Here is a 19,605-nt window from a genome sequence, read left to right as displayed (position 1 = left end):
CCCAACCAGATCCTTCTTCCTCGTGAAGCAGATTGGCAAAAATGTGATGATTAAGCACACTTTACTAGTGTCAGCCAAGGCAGATTACTTGGTCATGAACTAGCCTTCCTCCTCATCACCATCTCAGCAGGCTGACTCTATGCTAGTTGAGGCAGAGGGGCTTTCCCTACACTACTACCACTAGATGTAAATAGCTAACTATGTGTGGTGCTGTCATTGGAGACAAATGAATGTGTTCTACAGCTGCAGCAGTTGCCCTCTTATAACCACCTCTGCCTAGGTCGACATCCTAGGAATATCAGCAGGAGGTGAAGATTCTCCTAGTTGTAGAAGCAATAGAGTCGGACCTCCTGCCAGATGTGGAGCAAACATACTACTCCTCACACTATTTTCTTGTAAAGCAAACAGGGTAGTTGACTCTGCTCGCATTTTAGATCTCTGAGATTAGTTTCTGTTCCTCCTCATTTGAAAGTTCAAAATGCCAATTAGGTACAATCCCTGGTAGATATCAAAGGGACTGGCTCCTTTTTGGTTAACCTTCAGGCCTTTAAGATATATAGGTTATATAAGGTATAGGTTAGCCATGCAGATACACAAGAAGAACCTATGTTTGTGTGGTAGAAAACCAAGGCAGTAAAATACATTGGCATTCCACTTCACTGCTGCTAGTTCCTTGTTCTTTACCAACATCCTGGCCCAGAAAATTCATGTTAAGAAAGGCACCAGAGTGCATTTAATCTCAGACCCTCAGGAGTTTATCCACTCGTGGGTTCTTATTGAACTAACCGAAATAATCAGTGCTTTGCTCCAAGAGGATTCAGTTGGCTTCCTGGGTGAGCAGGGAGTTTCGGTAAATTGCACAAGTTACTTACTTTCGGTAACAATATATCTGGAAGAAACATTAGTAGTGATAGATTCCTTACCTTAGAATTATCTCCAGGCGTCAGACTGGATCCGGAACGTTTTTTCGTCAGCAGTACCCCTGCACGTCGATAGGCGTCGTCGTGAGGCTCCGCGTGCGTCGTTGGCGCCGTCAGAGCTACTTAGACGTGCCCACGCACGCTGACGTCAGTTCTGTACACGACTTTCCATGCCTGGAACGCAGAGCCATGCAAGATACTGACCACTGGTGCCATGATACTAGGGCCCTGAAAGGGATGACCTTAACCCTTGAAATCAGTTTGCAGAATGGGGAGGATGGTTGGGGCGGTAAGGAATCTATCACTACTAATGTTTCTTACAGATATATCGTTACCAAAGGTAGGTAACTTGTGCATCTGAAAGAAATACGTAGTGATAGATTCCTTACCTTAGAATAGATACCCCAGCAATACAAACTCCGGTGGTGGGTCTGCGAACCAAGATCACACCAGAAAGTCCTGGAGAACAGAACGGTCAAAGAAGCCGTCTCTCTGGACTTGGTTGTCCAGGATGTAGTGCTTGGTAAATGTGTGCAGTCAGGCCCCCGTAGCTGCCTGACAAATGTCCTGCAAGGGAATGCCGAGACCCAGAGCAATAGTGGCTGCCGTCGCCCTGGTAGAATGGGCGTGCAACCCCACCAGAGGCTCCTTTTTAGCCAAGGAGTAACAAGCCTTTATGCACAGAACAACCTACCAAGAGATTGTCCGTTTGTCCACAGCCCGACCTTTCTTGGCGCCTACTTAGCTAACAAAAGAGCTGGTCATCCACCCAGAACTGTTGTGTGCGACTCAGATAGAAAGAGGTTGTAATTCACTACAGGAGCATGACCCATAAACCACGTTGGGATCAGGGTAGGTAATCAAAATAAACAGGCAATATTCTAACTGGTAATATTGTAAAGACAATTAATCATGCATGCGAAAAGCATTGCGAGAACAGAAACAAGGAGACTCAATATGTTTTAGAACGTGCTCATGGCATCGTATAATTGGAGAAAAATAATGACAGTGGGAAACACAGTTGTATCAGCACTGTACATGAATAGATAACATAACAACCCAAATTGGACTTGGTGCTAGGTATGTGAAAGTGACACATGGGTGGCGACGCAAGGGACAATTGTTTTCAGCATGAACGGCGCATGGTGTGTCATTGTGTTCAATATATACAGTGAATCGAAAGGTTAATATGGCTCAAGTTAGGCTACAATGCAAAAGTTTGTCTGATTTGGACAACGATGATTCAGATGAGCCAAACTGGGCATGCGCCATTTAATGAACTGACGTGTCGACGACGTTTCGATCCTCTTTAGTCAGGATCATCTTCAGGACCGGGTTGCCTTTTGAAAAACGGTGCTGGAGCAGCAAGGCGGGGGGAATGGATCGGGGAACCGGGTTGGGCGAATGGTGACCGGTGGTAACCTGCAGGGGAGGCCAGGTCGCCTCATGGGGTGTAGACATGCCGGGGGCTGCGTGTCCTGGAGGGGGTCGGAGGATGGAGCCTCTGTTAGACCAATCCTGAAATTGCTGATTTCCGGCACTCTGCACACGATCGTGGCGAGGTTACGCCGCCCCCACTGTTCCACTCAGCTCCAGCCATCAGCTCATTAAATGGCGCAAGGAATCAGATGGGACTTCGGCACATTGATGGAGAACTCCAGCAAATGCTGGAGGTCGGCCATCGTCTGGAGGTGGGAGACAACTGACTGGGGCGAGCCCGCCTTCAACGTCGGGATAGGGGAAGACTGAAACCCCTGATCTGCGCAGATGAGCTGCGACCACCGCCATCACTTTCGTGAACACCCTAGGAGCGCTGGTAGAGTGCACGGTGAACTGAAAATGTTTGTGGCCTACCATGAACCGCAGGTGTACCTTCTGTGGGCAGGTAGGATGGGGACATGGAAATAGGCGTCTGGCAAGTCCAATGCCACCATCTAGTCTTGCGGGTCTAGGGCAGACAAGACCTGAGCCAGTGTGAGCATCTTGAACTACTCCTTCCGGAGGAAGCTGTTTACGTACCGAAGATCTAAGATAGGACGTAGACCCCCTTTGTCCGTCTTTGGAACCAGAAAGTAGTTGGAATAACAACCACAACCTACTTCTGGGGTCGGATCGCGCTCGATGTCCCCCATGGCCAAGAGGGCCGTAACTTCCTGCTGGAGAAGCACCAAGTGCTCCCCTGACATGCAGTGGCACTGAGGTGGCATGGCTGGTGGGGTTGCCTCAATGGGGAGGGAGTAGCCCCTTCGGACAATATGCAGCACCCACTTGTCCGAAGTGATGTTGCGCCAGTGGCGGATTGATGGCGTATTCGTCTGATGGGCCTGAAAGGTCGTAAGAAGGAAGGCTTTGAAGTGGATGCTGCGGGGTGGCAGTGGACTGACCCGCCCGATGGCCCCCTGAACCTCCTCTATGGTTCCCACGTCCGCGGCCACTCTGAGGTTGTTGCTGCTGTAGCCTGTGGCTTTGCAAATGCTGTGGGGCGCCCCTTCCGTGGCCACGAAAGGAGCAAAAAGCAGAAGGCGGAGGAGGCCGAGCGGCCGACAGGCCCAAGGGCTTGACCTTGAAGTGCACCAACGCACTGTCTGCCTTGTTATCAAAAAGGCGAATGCCATCAAAGGACATGTCCATCAAGGTGTTCTTGAAATCCCCTGAGAAGCCAGTTGTCCTCAACCAGGCGTTGCGCCGAAGCGCCACCGTCGTGGAAAACAACCTGCCCAGTGAGTCGGCGGTATCCAGCCCACAACGTATGGTGAACTTTGCTGCATCTCTCCCGGCCACAATCGCTTGGGAGAGAACTGCCTGGGCCTCCTCCGGGCAGTTGGGCAGCACCTGCGCAACCATGTCCCACAGAGAGTGGGTATGACGGCCCAAGAAGCATGCAGGGTTCACCGATTCATCATCCCAAATGCAAAATTCGCTATTTAGAAACTCGCAAATTTGCGAGGAATAGCATTTAAGGAATCTCTATTAGAGATTCCTTAAATGCTATTCTTGAAACATTTTAAAATTGCGAAATCGCAATTTTCGGCCGCTATTTACCGCGAGGTCAAACCTCGTGGTAAATAGCGAAAACTTTGCATGTTACACACACACACATGTCCTTTGGACATGTGTGTGCGCAACACCTGTTGAAATGTGCATGTAAGGGGTGCTACAGGGTGTTCTTTGGACACCCCTGGCACCCTTCAAATCGCTATCTTATTTGCGATTAGCAAATTGCTAATCGCAAATAAGGAATACTCCCCATTCATTCCTATGGGCCTTTTGGCCCATAGGAATGAATGGGGAGTTATTCCTTATTTGCGATTAGCAATTTGCTAATCGCAAATAAGGAATCTGTAGGAATCGCATTTAATTTAGCGATTCCTACATGAATCCCGTTTTGCGAGTCTGTAATAGTGATTCCTTATGAATCGCTATTTCAGACTCGCAAAACGGGTCTTTCATGAATCTGGCTGTTAGATCCAGAGGAGTGGTTATGACGACTCCGCGGCCGGTCCCTCGACCTCCAATGGTACTGGGACCTTGAGCGGAGCCGACTGCTGGGCTTCAAGCAACTTTTGGGACCGCTCCCGCAAAGTCTTCGGGACCATGGCCCGGCAGTCGGGGCACGACTTGGGGTCGTGGTCACTCCCCAGGCAGTAGAGACACACGCGGTGGGGGTCCCTCACCGACCTCATGCGATGACATTCCCCACAGTTCTTGAAACTGGGCATCCCTACGACCTTAGGAGTCGATTGACTCGAAAAGATGAGGTAAAAGGCTTCGAAAAAGTCAGTCAAAAATTGACTGGGGGTACTTGCTCTTCTCGGATCTGCGCTTGTTGGCGCGGAAAAAGAAAGAACTGACGTCAGTGCACATGGGCGCGTCTAACTAGCTCCAACGACGTCATCACTGCGCCAACGACACACGCGGAGCAGCACGACGACGCCTACCGACGCGCAGAGGTACTGCTGACGAAAAAAAAATCCGGATCCAGTCTGACCCCTGGGGGTAATTCTAAGGTAAGGAATCTATCACTACGTGTTTCTTTCAGATAGGGCCTGCCTGATTTTGGACAACATGGTGACGTTGATACATGGTATTTCCTCCTCTGACCTGATGAGCTTTAGAGAAGGTCACGGACAGTCCTGGATGTTCGGTCATCCTGGAGCCTCCTCATTTGCTTTGCAATTTTTAGTTCTCCATTCTTGCCCATCTATTCCAGAAGGGTCATATCCACCTCGTCCAGTCGAGAGAGCTCCTGTTTATACAGAGAGGATGGGTGCTGAACTCCTACCATGGCTGGGGCAATTGTGGCACCTGAGCAGAGACAGCAAAAATCCCACCTATTTTGCCCCAATTCACTTGCTCCCTACTACTTGCATCTGTCTCAGAATGTTGGCTGCCCAATTGAGGACACTTGTAGAAAGGGCAACTTAATTGAACATGCATCCTAAAAAGAGAGAGAGGAAAGATTGCTGGGCTGCTCACTAATCATCAAAACATTTTCTCTTATCTCAGATTGATCCACTTCTGATCATGCCAGTCACTAGTTCTGTATAGTTCTGTACTGTCTCTAGTGATGTTCACAGTCAAGGCCCTTCCCTTAGAAAAAGGCAAGGGGCTGTTGGCTTACTGACTGTGGGACAGTTGCCTCCAACCACATCATTAGCACTTCAATCCCCCAACACTTGCAGCAAAAATCTTGGCCACAGACATAAATATTTTCATCAGGAAATAGATAGATTGTGGGCTCCTCTTGCTGTGGCACTTAAAAAATTACCTGTAGAGCCTCCCAAATCTCAATGATTACCTCTGTTAATTTCTACACTTAAACACCTTTGACAAACATTACCAATATACCTGAGGGTTAACTAATGTTTCAACCAGATTCACTCTTCAGTTTCAAGCTATATCAACATATGTGCCTCCAGTATTACAAATTTACAATTGGTTTCATCTCCTTCAGTTACAGCAAGTATTGTGTACCTTGTGCCACAAAGGTGCATTACACTAAAGAGGTCATTAAAACATAGGTGGGTGGCCTACTAGGTTAGCAGAGTCTCTGGTCTCCTTCCCCCTTGCAGGAATCCACCCACTGTATTTCAAGATCCCAAGGTACCTGGTGGGGGATGTCTGTAAAGCGCATTTCACCATCAATTTCTAATGCATGCAGAGTGGGCTGTCAAGTCCAAGGAGCCCGCTTGACCTTTTCTTTTGTGGTGGCAAGAAAAAAGGCAAATCTCCACGATGCAAGAGGAATTGTGTCCATGCCTTAGAGAGTAGTCCTGGGAAGGAAAACCCAGTGATGAGGTGAGTTACACTGTGAGCTGATGGTCCAGTGGTACCAATGTATGGCAGTTCTCCCATTCCTTGGAACTCTAAGTGGTCCCCAATATCCTAAACATTCATCATAAAGGGGGACATCACCCAGAATATTTACTTTTGCAGAAGAAAGATCAGATGAAAAGCTCAAAATCCTTTCAGATTTAAGGGTTACTAACCGATATATCAAGAAAGATATATCTAGGATGTGATCCCGCAGCAGAAACCTTCCTCATTTTGAAATGGCTACTGGTGAAACTGAAGCTTATACGTTTATTCTTCTGTTGTTTTGTCTAAAATGTGTCACAATAATTTTCTCTTGTAGTGATAGCTATGCACCTTTGAAAGCACAGGACATTTTATATGTGTAAGACTTAAATCTTAAAGGGTAATGATAAGAAAACTACTTACACAGAAAACCTCTTAGTACATGGAAAAATGGGGGCCTGATATATCCTGATCACGTGGAGGGATAATCCTCGCCTTCATGTACCTTATAGAATTGAAATTTTCCGTTATAATAGCTAGTAAACTTTTCATCCTATATCAGGACCTGAGGTGAGGATTGTGCTAGTTTAGGACCTATTGACTATGACTGCACAACATCCACCACTAGTTTAAAATAAAACTTCTTAAAAGTAGAACCAGAGGACCATACTGCCGCATTTAAGCTATCCTCTAGTCTTGCTCCTAAAGAAAATGCTTTACAGGCCCCAGCCCCTCTAGCAGAATATGCCCCAAAAGACTTTGTATCAATCCCAGCTCCCTGCATAACCAAACGTACCCATCTGCGTATGGTCAGAGACTAAACTGCTCTATGCGGCTTGCGAATGGAAACTAGCTAGTGATCTTCACCCGCTGTGCGGATTTTCTCAGTTATGCTCTCATAAATGGTCAAGCATGAAACAAAAATAATGCTCTGCTTAAAACCCCACCTGTGTCTGCAAATCGCATTTTAACTTTGCAAAGGCATCTTAATCCTCCCCTTTTACGTGTTTTCTTTTTACAGAGGCCTTTTTAGGGATGTTTGAATCCGGTTTCCCCTGATTCTGTAAGGGTTTCCGTTTAGAACAAAGGCGCTCTGCATTTAAACTCCAATATGGCCAATTTCTTCTCTAAAGGAGCCCTTACAGTAGCCACCGCCTTATAAATGGAAGTGTCACCAGCCTCAAAGAAATCATCATCCCAAGGAATTTTTTGAATGCCATCAACATCCCTCTCACGCTCTTGGGAGATGTGCATTGTAATCCCTGGCCCCTTAATGTGCGCCATATATCCGTATATAACAGCAACCCCAGGTCAAAGTCCTCATCGTACAATTTTACATACCCCGGCATAGGACACGGTAACAAAACACCAAGCTTGTTGCAAATACAGACACAGCAAGGGGGGCAAACTTCAGGGGGTGTGTATTACAGTACAATTTCCCTGTGCACGGCACCGGACTTCTGCTTTTTTCAGGAATTAACTGAGGGCCAGATGTAGGTAAATTCAATTTTGCGAGTCCTTAATAGCGATTTTTACCGAATCGCTATTAAGGACTCGCAAAATTGAATGTAGGTAGGAATTGCAAAAATATTTGAGATTCCTTAATATTTCTTGATTGCGAATCGCAAATTAAGATTCTCAATCAAGGAATACCATCCCATTTATTCCTATGGGCCAAAAGGCCCATAGGAATGAATAGGATTTGCGCCCGCAATTTGCGAGTAACCAAGAGGCACTTGCAAATTCCGGGCGCAATTTCAAGGGTGCAAGGGTTTCAAAAGGATACCCTGTTGCACCCGTTAAATGTGCATATGTGCACATGTGGTGCACACTCATGCCCTAATGGGTATGCACCTGTTACAACGCAATTTTTACTCCGCACTACCACTACAACGCAGGCATTACAACGCATACCGTTACAACGCATTGCGCTGGGGGGCGCTCTAGGATAAGAGGTAAGTTTAATTTACTATCCAACACCTTCCCTAGGGTCCACGGGGACTGGAGTTAGAATAGTAAATTATACTTACCACTATCCAGCACCCCAAAGCGCTATGCGTTGTAGCGGTATGCGTTGTAAATACCGCGTTGTAATGGTATGCAGAGTAAAAGTATGCGTTGTAACGACATACATCCGCCCTAATGGCATGAATGTGTGCCACATGGCACATTAAAAAAAGCAAAAAAAGTGCTTTTTCAAAAGAAATCGCTAATTACCACCAACTTGAAGTTGGTGGTAATTAGTGATTACTTAAGGCTAAAGTACACTTTCTTGTGTGCTACTTACATTGCATTTAAGGATTAACAATTTGCGATTCCTTAAATGCAATCGCAAAATAAGGAATCGCAATTTTTGCAATTACTTATTTTGAGAGTAGGTTTAATCTTACCACATTGCTCAAAGCCAAATTGCGATCGCAAAGGCTGTAATTCTGCTAATTTCGGCGTTTGCGGTCCCTATTTGGCTTCCTACATCTGGCCCGAGTTGTTTATTGCGCAATTAAAAGGTACTGAACAATGCTTGCGAAGTGTAAATCATTGAAATGGAGCTTGAGCATCCTCATGCGGTCGGATGACTGCTGTTTATCTCACATTGCACCAAAAACAATGTAAACACCGTGAAAGAAACGGCCAAGTGTTCCGGCAGTCACATTGCAAATCACAAATACAATCAAGCCTGTCAATAAATACCAGCGTGCAGGAATCAAAGTTAAACCAAATCCCATTCTCCGAAGAGATATAGGAGCACTTATCTTAACGGCTGCTGGAGCGGGGGCATGAACATTGAAAAAGGACTTTAATGAACTATGATATGTTTGATTAGTTAATATTATTTTTTGTTTTCCCAAGGGTTTTTGGGACATTTATTATTTATTGTTAAAGACTATGGCTGATGGAGAATAAAATTGGAGAAAGAAAAGCATAATCCTTGTCTCTGGTCATGACAGAATTCCTCTGCTAAAAAGTTAAAATCTTTTGTTGCTGTAAATTAACAGCCTTGGTTTGATAGTCAATGCCAGGGCTTTAAAAGAGCTGAATGAAATGGGGGACGTGAATCAGTCTCTATTGGGTGCAGAGGTAAGAGAAACTTATTACAAAGTAGAAAGGGAACATGTGGCCTTGGTTAGGACCAAGACATCTGATTAATATAAAGATAATTGGGAAGCAGTGGTAAACACCTTATTTACAAAATATATATAAGAAAGTTGAACGCTAGTTCAAAAGGGATGTAGGAAAGGAATAGCTCCAATTAATTGTACAGTTCCAGAGGTTGTGTGGATATCCTACTTGAGCAATATTTATAAGACGTGAGGGGAGAAACACAGAGAGCAATGGCCACCCACACAGGAGGGCTATTGAAAGCTCTTAAATGAGAACTACTTAAATAAGATAATTGTCTCCCTTAGGTTAAAGAAAGTGGCTGAGCCAGATAATTTACCCACAATTATCTTAAAATCCAAGCCTAAATGGTGGGCTTGCTTTTTCTCAAAGGTTTTTTGCAGTAACAAGAATGGGAAAGGACCAGTAATAAAATCAATAATAAAGAAAGAGGACCCCAGCAATAATTTTTTGATAAGGATATTGGATTTTGGGGTTAAGTTATATTCAAATATTTTTTCACTGTTCATGAAGGAGTGGGTAGCTTCTAATAAGTTGGTGCCCATTGAACAAGGAGGGCTTAAGCATGGTCATTTAACAGTTGATCATTGTTCTCACCTGGTGGTTATAGGGCAGAAGGCATTAGAGACAACCGGAATTTTAAACTATTGTTTTGTTTGCTTCCTGTCAGCCTTCGACATACAAAATAGGAAAATTCGGTGGTTTAAATTTAGGAAGATGGGAATCCCAAAGTGCCTTTTATGCATCCTTGAAGAACTCCATCTGGATAATTGGGTGCAGGTGGAGCTAGAATTTAGTGGATTACTTTCTGAAAAAAATCCTCTTGGTAATGGTTGGAGACAAGGGAGTCTTTTGGCACCCTGGCTATTCTCCTTATATCTTACAGATTTGCCACAAACGGAGGGAATATTGTTTATCTGTGTGTTATATGTGGATGACCTGCCTACTATGGATTTGACTCAAGTAGGTCTTCAAAGGAAATTAGTAGCAATTAGTAAGTATCGTGTAGCAAACCGCCTTACAGTCAATATGGATAAGACAAAACTTGTAATATTTCGTAAGAAAGTTAAGCCATATATGTGGGTATTAGGAGATAAACTAATGGAGATAGTTATATCATACACGTATTTGGAAATGATGACCAACTTGAAAATAAGCTGTTGCCTGCATAGTGAAATTGGAAATGCTCTGGTCATTTCAATAACTGGAGGGCTGGTGAAATCTAAATAAGATTTTGGAGGTCCCTCCTTGACTCCCGTTTTTACAGCGTATAAAGCTATGGTACCCACACAATTACGGGGCAGAAGTACTATGACTTAGCTTGGACCCAAATTGGGATAAATTGGAAGGTAAATGCTTGAAAAACATATAGGTTTACCCAAGGGAGCCATGAGCCAGGCTATATAATTCAAGCAGAGATGCCGTCCTGGAATTACCTTGCCCGTAAATTAGCATTGAGATTTTGAGGTAAACTTTGGTGTGGGAAGAACGTAAAAAGATCAACGGTCTGTGTAAAAGAAATAGTGATTCGGGACCTAATATGGGCGGGAGGCATGAAAAAGATTGGAAATATGGCACAAAAATCATATATTGTCGATTATGAAGTTTAAAAAAACCACTCCAACTCTCAAATAGAGATCTGAAGAAAGCCTGTGAAAGGAAATACAGTAACAATGATTCACACTATTTATCGAAAAAATAATCTGCAACCTTATGTTGGAAACGTGGCAGAAAAAATGTGCGCAACCGTACTTATCCTTGCTACCCAACCCTCATTTACGTTTGCCATTAGTGAAATTTCTTGTAGTTTTTGATCTGTAGTTTTTAAATGAGGAAAAATGTTATGCTTTCCTGGAGGAAGACAGTAAATGTAAATATGGTTTAAGTTTTAAACATTTTAATGTGCCCTTGTTAATTGACTGTCTGTATTTTTTTAGGAAATAGAAGGTTGATATAACACCAATATACACTTTATTATCATAGTGAGGCAGTTTCACTTTTAAATATGGAGTTTTTTAATGTTTGATGCATACAGTATGGGAAGGGTTTTAAATGTCATTCTTGCTTAGATGTGTGAATTGCTGTTGATTAGCTTGTTTTAAATATTGCTGTGGCATGTTGTATTTTTTGACTTTATAGACTACGGTCTAAATAAACTTATTTTATTACTACTATTTTTCAAAAGCTTTAGCATCTGGCTCCTTTGTCCTTTCAATGGACATATGCCATATAATGCATATTCAAATATGAAGTGAAACATTCACTTTGGCAAGTGGCTAGCCATGGCATACAATACGTAATTATTAAATGAAGTAACAGTATTGGCTGGGGTGGGTGCGATCCCTATTTAATCTGTATTGCTTTTTACATTTCAGTGTGTCTACGTATGACTCTCAGGGTATATAGGTTTTGTGTATATATATAATAATAATACAGATGAACATTGTTTAATCATAACCTGTGACTTCATTGTACAAGACCACTAAAGAGTAAAAGTAGTAGTTGTTTTAATGCCATTCAAATGGCAGAAGTACTTATGTTGCACATATGCTGGCAATATAACTCAACTAGTCTGTACCAGATTAGACATATTTATTTGAATATGCCATCTCATAGACAATTTTATTTTATCGAAACAGATACATATTAGAGATGTCAGTATTTTAGGCTAACAAAAATCATTCTTATAGATTTTTTTCAATTAATTTTAGGTCAGTGATCCCAAGTCATCTGTTAAAGGGATTAACAGTGAGCTTGGAGAAGGATCAAGCGATGGACTACAGCTGTCATCCAGTCTTCAGTTTCTTGAAGAGGATCTTGAAACTTCATCTTTACCCGATATCAATGAGGATCAGCCTTTTGACATTCTTCAAAAGTCCTTACAGGAGGCAAATATTACAGAACAGACTTTGGCTGAAGAGGCATATTTGGATGCAGATGTAGAGTCTAGCCAGTTATGTGCACAACCACAGCTTGTTTCGCCTCCCTCAGCATTGTATTCTCAGTCTACTGATAACTCTGCTTACTCAGGTCAACCATTGCACCCGCTAGGAATTACTCCTCTACCAGCTGGAGCATCATTGGCAAGTAATACAGTTGGTGTGCAAGAAGGCTTTGTGCAGCATGTGGGAATTAGTGTTCCTAATCAGCAATTGTCTAATTGTGATCAGTTGAATGGACCAGGGCAAATTCAACTAATTAGCTCTTTTAACAATCAACCATCCATGATGACTATCAATAAAATTGATGGAGCTCAAATTATATTGAAAGGCAGTGGACAGCAAGGATCCCCAGGTGGTGTCTTGGTTCACAGACATACTCCGAATGGCAACTCAATGTTTGGGAACTCTAATTCAAGTCCCGTTGGGCAGGCTACGAGCGTTCCATTTGGCAATGCAAATTTTCAAACATCCCTACCCTTGCATAATATTATCATACAGAGAGGTCTTGCACCTACTCCTAATAAAATTCCAATTAATATACAACCAAAGTCTATTCAAATGGATCAGCATGCAGCTTACAATATGAACATAGGAATACAGCAACATCACATACAAGGGATTCCATTTGCTTCAGCAAATGTACCTCACAGTTCAGGAGGCTGCCAACAGATGCCTGTTAACTTTGGTAACCAGCAAAATCCAAGAAACATGGTTTCTTCTCAGTCACTAAATTCTGCTGGCAGTATTGTTATTCATTCACATGTGGGACAACATCATGCACATCAAAATCAGTTTCTCATTCCTACAAGCATGCCATTAACGTCAAGCTCAACTCATCATGTCCAGACCATTAATGGGCAGCTTATGCAAACACAACAAACTCATCTTGTTCCTACTCATTTATCTGCTGAGCATGCAATGCTGAATCGTAACTCCCCCAGCATGATCCGATCTAACCAACCGTATGCAGGGCAGATGCTAAGTAATCACAGTACATCTGTACAACTGGTCTCTGGTCAGACATTCAGTGGGCCAGGGAGTCAAGTCATAGTAAACCATGGATCTTCTCAGATTGTTGGTGGACAAATGGCAATGCAGCATTCATCTCCTACAATATTACATGTATCTCCCACCCAAGGTAATGATTTTCAAGGTAATTCAAACTGTACTAAAATGTCATCTGGACAGTCTTCAGTCTCTGGTATTCCGGTGCCTAATCAATTCACTGTTGTAAGCTCTGCCCAAATACATGCTGATGTGCGGAATTCAGCCCAGACAGTACCATCTGGAGCACACTTGTTTGGAGATCAAATTTCACACCAAAATAGAACCCAGGCTTCTGTCAGTGTCTCTCACCGCCTTCCAGCATCTTCTTCCCAAGTTGCCAAATCCTTTCCGGACTCCCCAGCAAGACATCAAACATATTCGTGTTGTCAGGTATGAATATCGTTTAGTGTATGTATGTGAAAATAATACTGTACCAACTGTATCAAAGAAGCACGTTGTATTGTTTGTTTTATTTTATGTTACACAGTAGACCTTTTATTATTGTATTCTCCTCTAGATAAATACAAAGATTTTAAAATGTAAAGCTAAACTTTGTAATGGAAAACCCAGTGTAAAAGGTAATAATCCATCTACTGTCTCTTCAGTGTTAAATAATTATGGTTTACCTGTTTTTAATAGGAATATGTACACATTAGCCCTCCTATAGTCGAACAGGACCAGTGGTATAAAACTCATAGCAGGCAAAAAAGTAGAAAACCATGGATACCCCAATTTGTGTGAGCTTCTCTCCATTTGCAACCCCCCATGGAAATCTCTCTGGCTCCATACTCTGATGTCCTGTCAACTGGTGTTTCCCCGGGCTCCCTTTGCACAAGGAGCCCCAAGAGTACCACTCCACATGAAAATCCTTTTATTCCCAGACATCACTTTGCAGACATACAACCTTATTCAGCGCTTAGACTGTTTAGGAAAGTCTTTGTGGGCTCAACATGTGGGAAAATAAACTTCTTCCTTCTTTGCTCCACCTTCAGCATTATAGGGAAGCCCAGGACTGCTGTAATGGTCTTTTGACATGTTGTCTTGTGTAACTTTAAGCAGAGCCTTTTCCAAGACTATTGTAGCAAAGTGTAAATTAGGGGGAAACCCAAACTCCCTATATCCAGCCACATTCTGTTTCTAACTGCTTCCCAAAGAATCTACTCTCCAGTTTCTTGACTTCACCACAATCAACATTGCGTCGCTGACTCTTCTATCCGAATTCTGCCTTTTAATGGAAAGTATGAACACCTTGCAGCACTATTTTAGCCGGATTAACACAATTACTGGTTGAGCTGGGCCACATGGCCCAGTTTGAATATAAATTCGGAAAAATTGCATTTAGGATGATCATGTCCTCTTGTGTAATGTAAGCAGTGTTCTCAATTGACAGATCTATGCTCCTGCTCTGTTTGGAGATATATTTCCCCCTCTGTTCATACCTCAACTTCCTGCCAATGCCCTGCCTTGCTCATCAGTGGTGAGTGGTGTGGCGCAGCGGCCAGGGTGGCTCGCTCCGGAGCATGGGGCTCACGGTTCAATCTCCGGCACTTGTGGCAGCTCAGTCCAGCACCCTGTGACTTCAAGCAATAGCTCTCTTATTCTACCCGATGGCCCCCAGTACCTTGAGACCCTTAGGGATGATTAGTTTGTGTTTTACAAATACCTGGTGTTAGTGGTGATCATTGAAAGTGGTGAGGTGTAATCCTTGCTGCACATTCCAGCAAGTGTGGAAGCCTAACCTCTTCTATTAGGGTTAGTGGGGGTTCTCCCTCCAAGAATAATATGGAAATAATTGTGTCAGTTTGTGCATTTTAACTCACATTTTCCCCACAAATGTGCCAAAAAGCCATACCCTCAAAAAGGGCAGTCATGAAATATTCTAGTCTTTTCAGATTGTGCTCAGGAGCTATTCCTATTTTCGTTTTTAAATTTACCATGGGTTCAATGCATATGTTAGGAATTAACTCCAGAAAGCCAGGGCCAGACTTTTGTCATGGGTGCCTCTGCCCTATGCCATTAGTTCAGCTCTTATGACAAAAATTACATAAATGTTGCTAGTGTCAGAAGTTTGTCTTTAAAGCTTCCACATAGCATGATTGCTCCCATGTGTCAAATATGATCTCCTGTTATGCGTTAGGTAACACCCCTCCTCACCCGTATGCCTTAGGCACCCTCCCCATAAGTCAAGAATTACCTTCAGTGTGCCCCAGTCAGCAGCACATTTGCATAAAACACATCCTGACAAAAATGCTCGTCCCAATACACACACATTCACAAAAAAACACACTCAAATACACCCAAACATACTCATTTTTTCACACACACTTTCTTACACGTTTACGCACAGTCACATCCCGACTTACAGTTTCTATTACACAATCAGTTCTCCAGCATTGGTTCTTCCATATATTCACATGGTTGAATCATTCCCCTTCGTCAGGCTGTGAATCCCCAGTAATCTTAAATTATAGTAAACCGAGGTAAAATGGTCATTGGCCTACTCCTTCCCCGAGGCCACCACAGCTCAGATGTCTTCTGCACGTTGTGTATGTTGGAGTTTGCAGTCTCAGTCACATTATTCTATTACTTTTCTGGGCCACCCTGGAACTGAAACAACCTTGCCATCAGCTTTCAGAGTACTGTAAGTTGTTTTTAGGCAAATTCCTCTTTCTGGGCCTTTCATCTATCACCACTGGCTATTATGGCTAGCAGAGAGAACAAGATTTCCTTTGAAGCCTCTTTTACTTGTGGACAGACAAAAATCTATACCAGTGATACACATGTGAACAATGCATGTATTGCCTGTTTACTACTCACACCGCTTTGTGTTGTGATATTTGTAAGACTTTTCTTTTTAAGACTCTGAAAGACAGGGAGTGAAAGTTGGCCCTGTATGTTTTGGAGAAGAAAAATAAATACCCTCCTTCCGAGGGGATACCCATTCGTCTAGGGATGATTCCGTAAAACGCGCTCCACCAAGCACTTCTACGAAGGCATCGCAAAAATTGAGACATGTATGGTTTCCAGAGCTTAACGTATTGTTCAAAGTACCTGCAGCCACCTCCCATAAAGATCCTGAAGTTCCTCCAAGAAAACACTCCAGAAGTGAAGAACACATTTCTGGGGGAAAACCTATGACAACTCATCTTCTGTTGTCAAGAAAAGCCTTCTATGTCAGCAGAAACTCTATCATCCATGGAGACTGTGAGAAGATCATCCAAGGATGTCACTCATACCGCCGACAGCATCAGCACCATCTACAACGTCGACAACAACTCAATCGACTAGGACACCTGATAGAGCGCGCAGGTCTCCCAACTAGAATTTATACAGATACTCACCTGGGCCCTTAATTTCCAAAATCATATAACCTTTGTTTGGGTAACTCAAGCTCAACTACCAGTATATTATGATTTCTATTACTGATTCCTATACCAGTATCCTACAAATCTTTGACACTAGATACCTTCACACAATGGATCAGGGTGTTGAGTCAAAAGTAGGCACTCAAATATTATAACATTTGCAATTATAATAACCACAGAGTCATGGTAGGTTCAAACTCTTTATCTAATCATCATCATCATCATATGTCATGAGCAAGAAGTTGAAGGTGATAAGACTATCAATTACTAAAATCAGAAACAGTGTATAGCTATAAATAAGATAGAGTATGCTAAGCATTTAGAGACTTAAAGTAAAATGGCAAGGGAAAACAAGGAACATGCTAATTTTAGAAAACCAATCTTTCCTGTCTTGATTAAAGGAGGGTAAAGAAAGGGAACATACTAAACCCAAAGATTTACGCTATACACTAACAGTTTGAAAAAGGAGAAATGCAACTATGTAATTCGAGAATTCGATTTCAGCACAATTAAACTATAGGGAAGGTAAGAGTTGGAACATTCTATAGATTCAACTTATTTCCTAAAGGGAGGGTAAAACAAAGGAACATATACTATATAGAAACAATTTTAGCATTGACTAAATGTGGGTTGAAAATTGGAACATGCTAATAGTCAGTAATACATGGCTATCTCATTTATCAAGGGACGGGAAAGAAAAGGAACATATGCAATCAAGCTTTGCAAAATTCAGGATGGGAAAAAGGGAATGCAAATTTATCTACAAACATCCACACAGACTTATATTTACCTAGGGTAGAGTGAAGACCAACCCTGGCTGCGGGTCAGTTAGAAAGGACAGGAGGAACCCCAAGGACTTCAGTGCCAGTAGGCGAGCAGGTGCAGCTCTTGGACAATCAGGACAGGATAACTCCAGGATGTGGATCAGGACCAGTTCATCAAAGGTTAAGACCAACACCCGTAGCTTTGGTTGCAATGCCTGCGCTACTCCCTCTCTGAAAGGAATCTGCCAAAACCCAGACTGGGTTATAAATTTTTTCCGCAAAGTGCTTCGCCAGCACTTTCCTTTCTCACAAACCCCGATTGGGTTCTCGCATCTCCCAACAGAGTGCTCCGCAGCTCTCTGCTTTCAGTCACCTATTGAGTGCATTGGGTCAGTGACAGGTCAGCTAATCAGACAAGTCAGACAATTTCTCTAGCTAAACCTACGCTAATTATACTGTTTTTCAGGTCAGCGTACCACCCCCCAATGTTGCAAATGTAAGGATCCCCAATTTTGATTGGACAAAGGAGGAGGACAGGTCATCACACCACCTATTTTCTGAACTTTCTCAGGCTCTTTATTCAGATTCCGTACACGCCTCTTAAATTCCAGGTTCTCATGACATATGCCTTTGGTTAACAATGGTGAATATAACATCGAATACAATTGTAACAATTTTCAGTACAGTTCAGCTTCTTCTAGCTGGGTCACATTACGGGTTCCCAGGCGCATCTTGGCTGTTGCTGCCATCTGGCTGGGTTCCAATGCTGCGAAGTTCATGTTCCCTCCTTTTCTGTCATGCGTAGAAGGGACTTCCAAAATGGAGTAGTAAGCACCTCCCAGGCCCAAAGAGTACGATACATGAAAAGTAAAAGGAAACAATTTAGAACACAGTAATAAATGATTACACTGTATACCATGAATCTCTATACTATACCCATTACTTCAATATAAACTACAGCATTAGGATTAAGCAGAATGAACAGCTTAGCGAAAGCAGCAATGCAAGCTTCTCGCATGTGAGAACATAAAACAGCCATTTTAGCACTAGTGCGCAGATGCAAAAGCTTTCCCTCCAGAACTGCGAGTACGTCATGTCACGTGGGTATGACAGACGCATGCGCAGTAGAAATTCCCGCGTAGCAGCAGCCATTTTATATGCAAGCATATTAGGATTAGAAAACACATAAGCAAGCTTCACTCGGACACCCAAATGGGGAAAGAATAAGGGACAAATTAGTAAGACAAACATGTTGATTACAGAGTTAGGGTTATTCGAGGTTCATGAGTACGAGCAAGTCACTTTACGTGCGAATGCTTGCTCCATCAATCCCCTCTTTGATGATATTTTATATCATCACAGATGCCAACTTTTCACATTTCACCCATTTCAATCTCTTCAAACTTTCTATTCTGCTTTTTCTCATTACTCTTGATAGGATGAGAATTTTTCATCTTTTTGTAGATCTGACTATTCAACTCTTCCAATTCTAGTTCTTCAATGTTTCTTTTTACCCCTCACTGGTTCACAGAATATTTCTTCTTGTGTTTTCGACATTTGAAGCAAATTACTATCCCTACAACTATTAAACCTATTCCCGCCATTGACATCAGTATTTTACTCACAAGACTTTTACCTAGATATGAAAACCAACTACATACAGAGGAGAGACCATCAGTCAGTCTCTTCCAGGCACTATCAACCTCCAGTGGTTTTAGCTCGTTTTCCAAATTAGTGATGTTTTTCACATACTTCTTAATTTCAACACTTTTGTCTGGAATGTAAGTGCAACAATGTTGAGCTTTCAACATTCTACAGACTCCGCCCTCTTTTGCCAATAGGGTGTCAAGAGCAAGTCGATTTTGTAAAACCATAGATCCGATCGCAACCAATTCGGTATTGACCATCAGGAAAACTCCAGCAGTGTCAGTTGATAACCGATCTACTACTGTTGACAATTTGCAGATTCTGTGTGTATTCAGAGCCACTCCCACTGTAGGTATCAATGCACTAAATATATCACCTATTATTTCTCCAACACTTTCTCTTTTATTAAGTACTAATCCATTAGTTTCTTCATTGCTTCCAGTATTTTTACCCACATGGTATATCTTTGGAAAGACAATACCAAAATAACATCTTCCATACC

General features: G+C 42.7%; 1 protein-coding gene across 4 annotated transcripts in view; it reads left to right on the top strand.

Annotated features, from left to right (window-relative positions):
- BICRAL (BICRA like chromatin remodeling complex associated protein) overlaps nucleotides 1-19,605 on the top strand; it is a 744,270-nt gene that overhangs the window by 303,134 nt on the left and 421,531 nt on the right. For all 4 annotated transcript variants that reach the window (XM_086927816.1, XM_086927818.1, XM_086927815.1 and 1 more), the window contains one exon: nucleotides 12,050-13,717. In XM_086927816.1, the coding sequence (XP_086783942.1) occupies nucleotides 12,050-13,717 (1,668 nt within the window). The remainder of the gene's footprint in view (nucleotides 1-12,049; nucleotides 13,718-19,605) is intronic.

This window comes from Lissotriton vulgaris, chromosome 6 (assembly GCF_964263255.1).
Source record: "Lissotriton vulgaris chromosome 6, aLisVul1.2, whole genome shotgun sequence".
NCBI lineage: Eukaryota > Metazoa > Chordata > Amphibia > Caudata > Salamandridae > Lissotriton > Lissotriton vulgaris.
The sequence above is the reverse complement of the archived record's forward strand: the minus strand, read 5'-3'. Positions and strand labels throughout refer to the sequence as shown.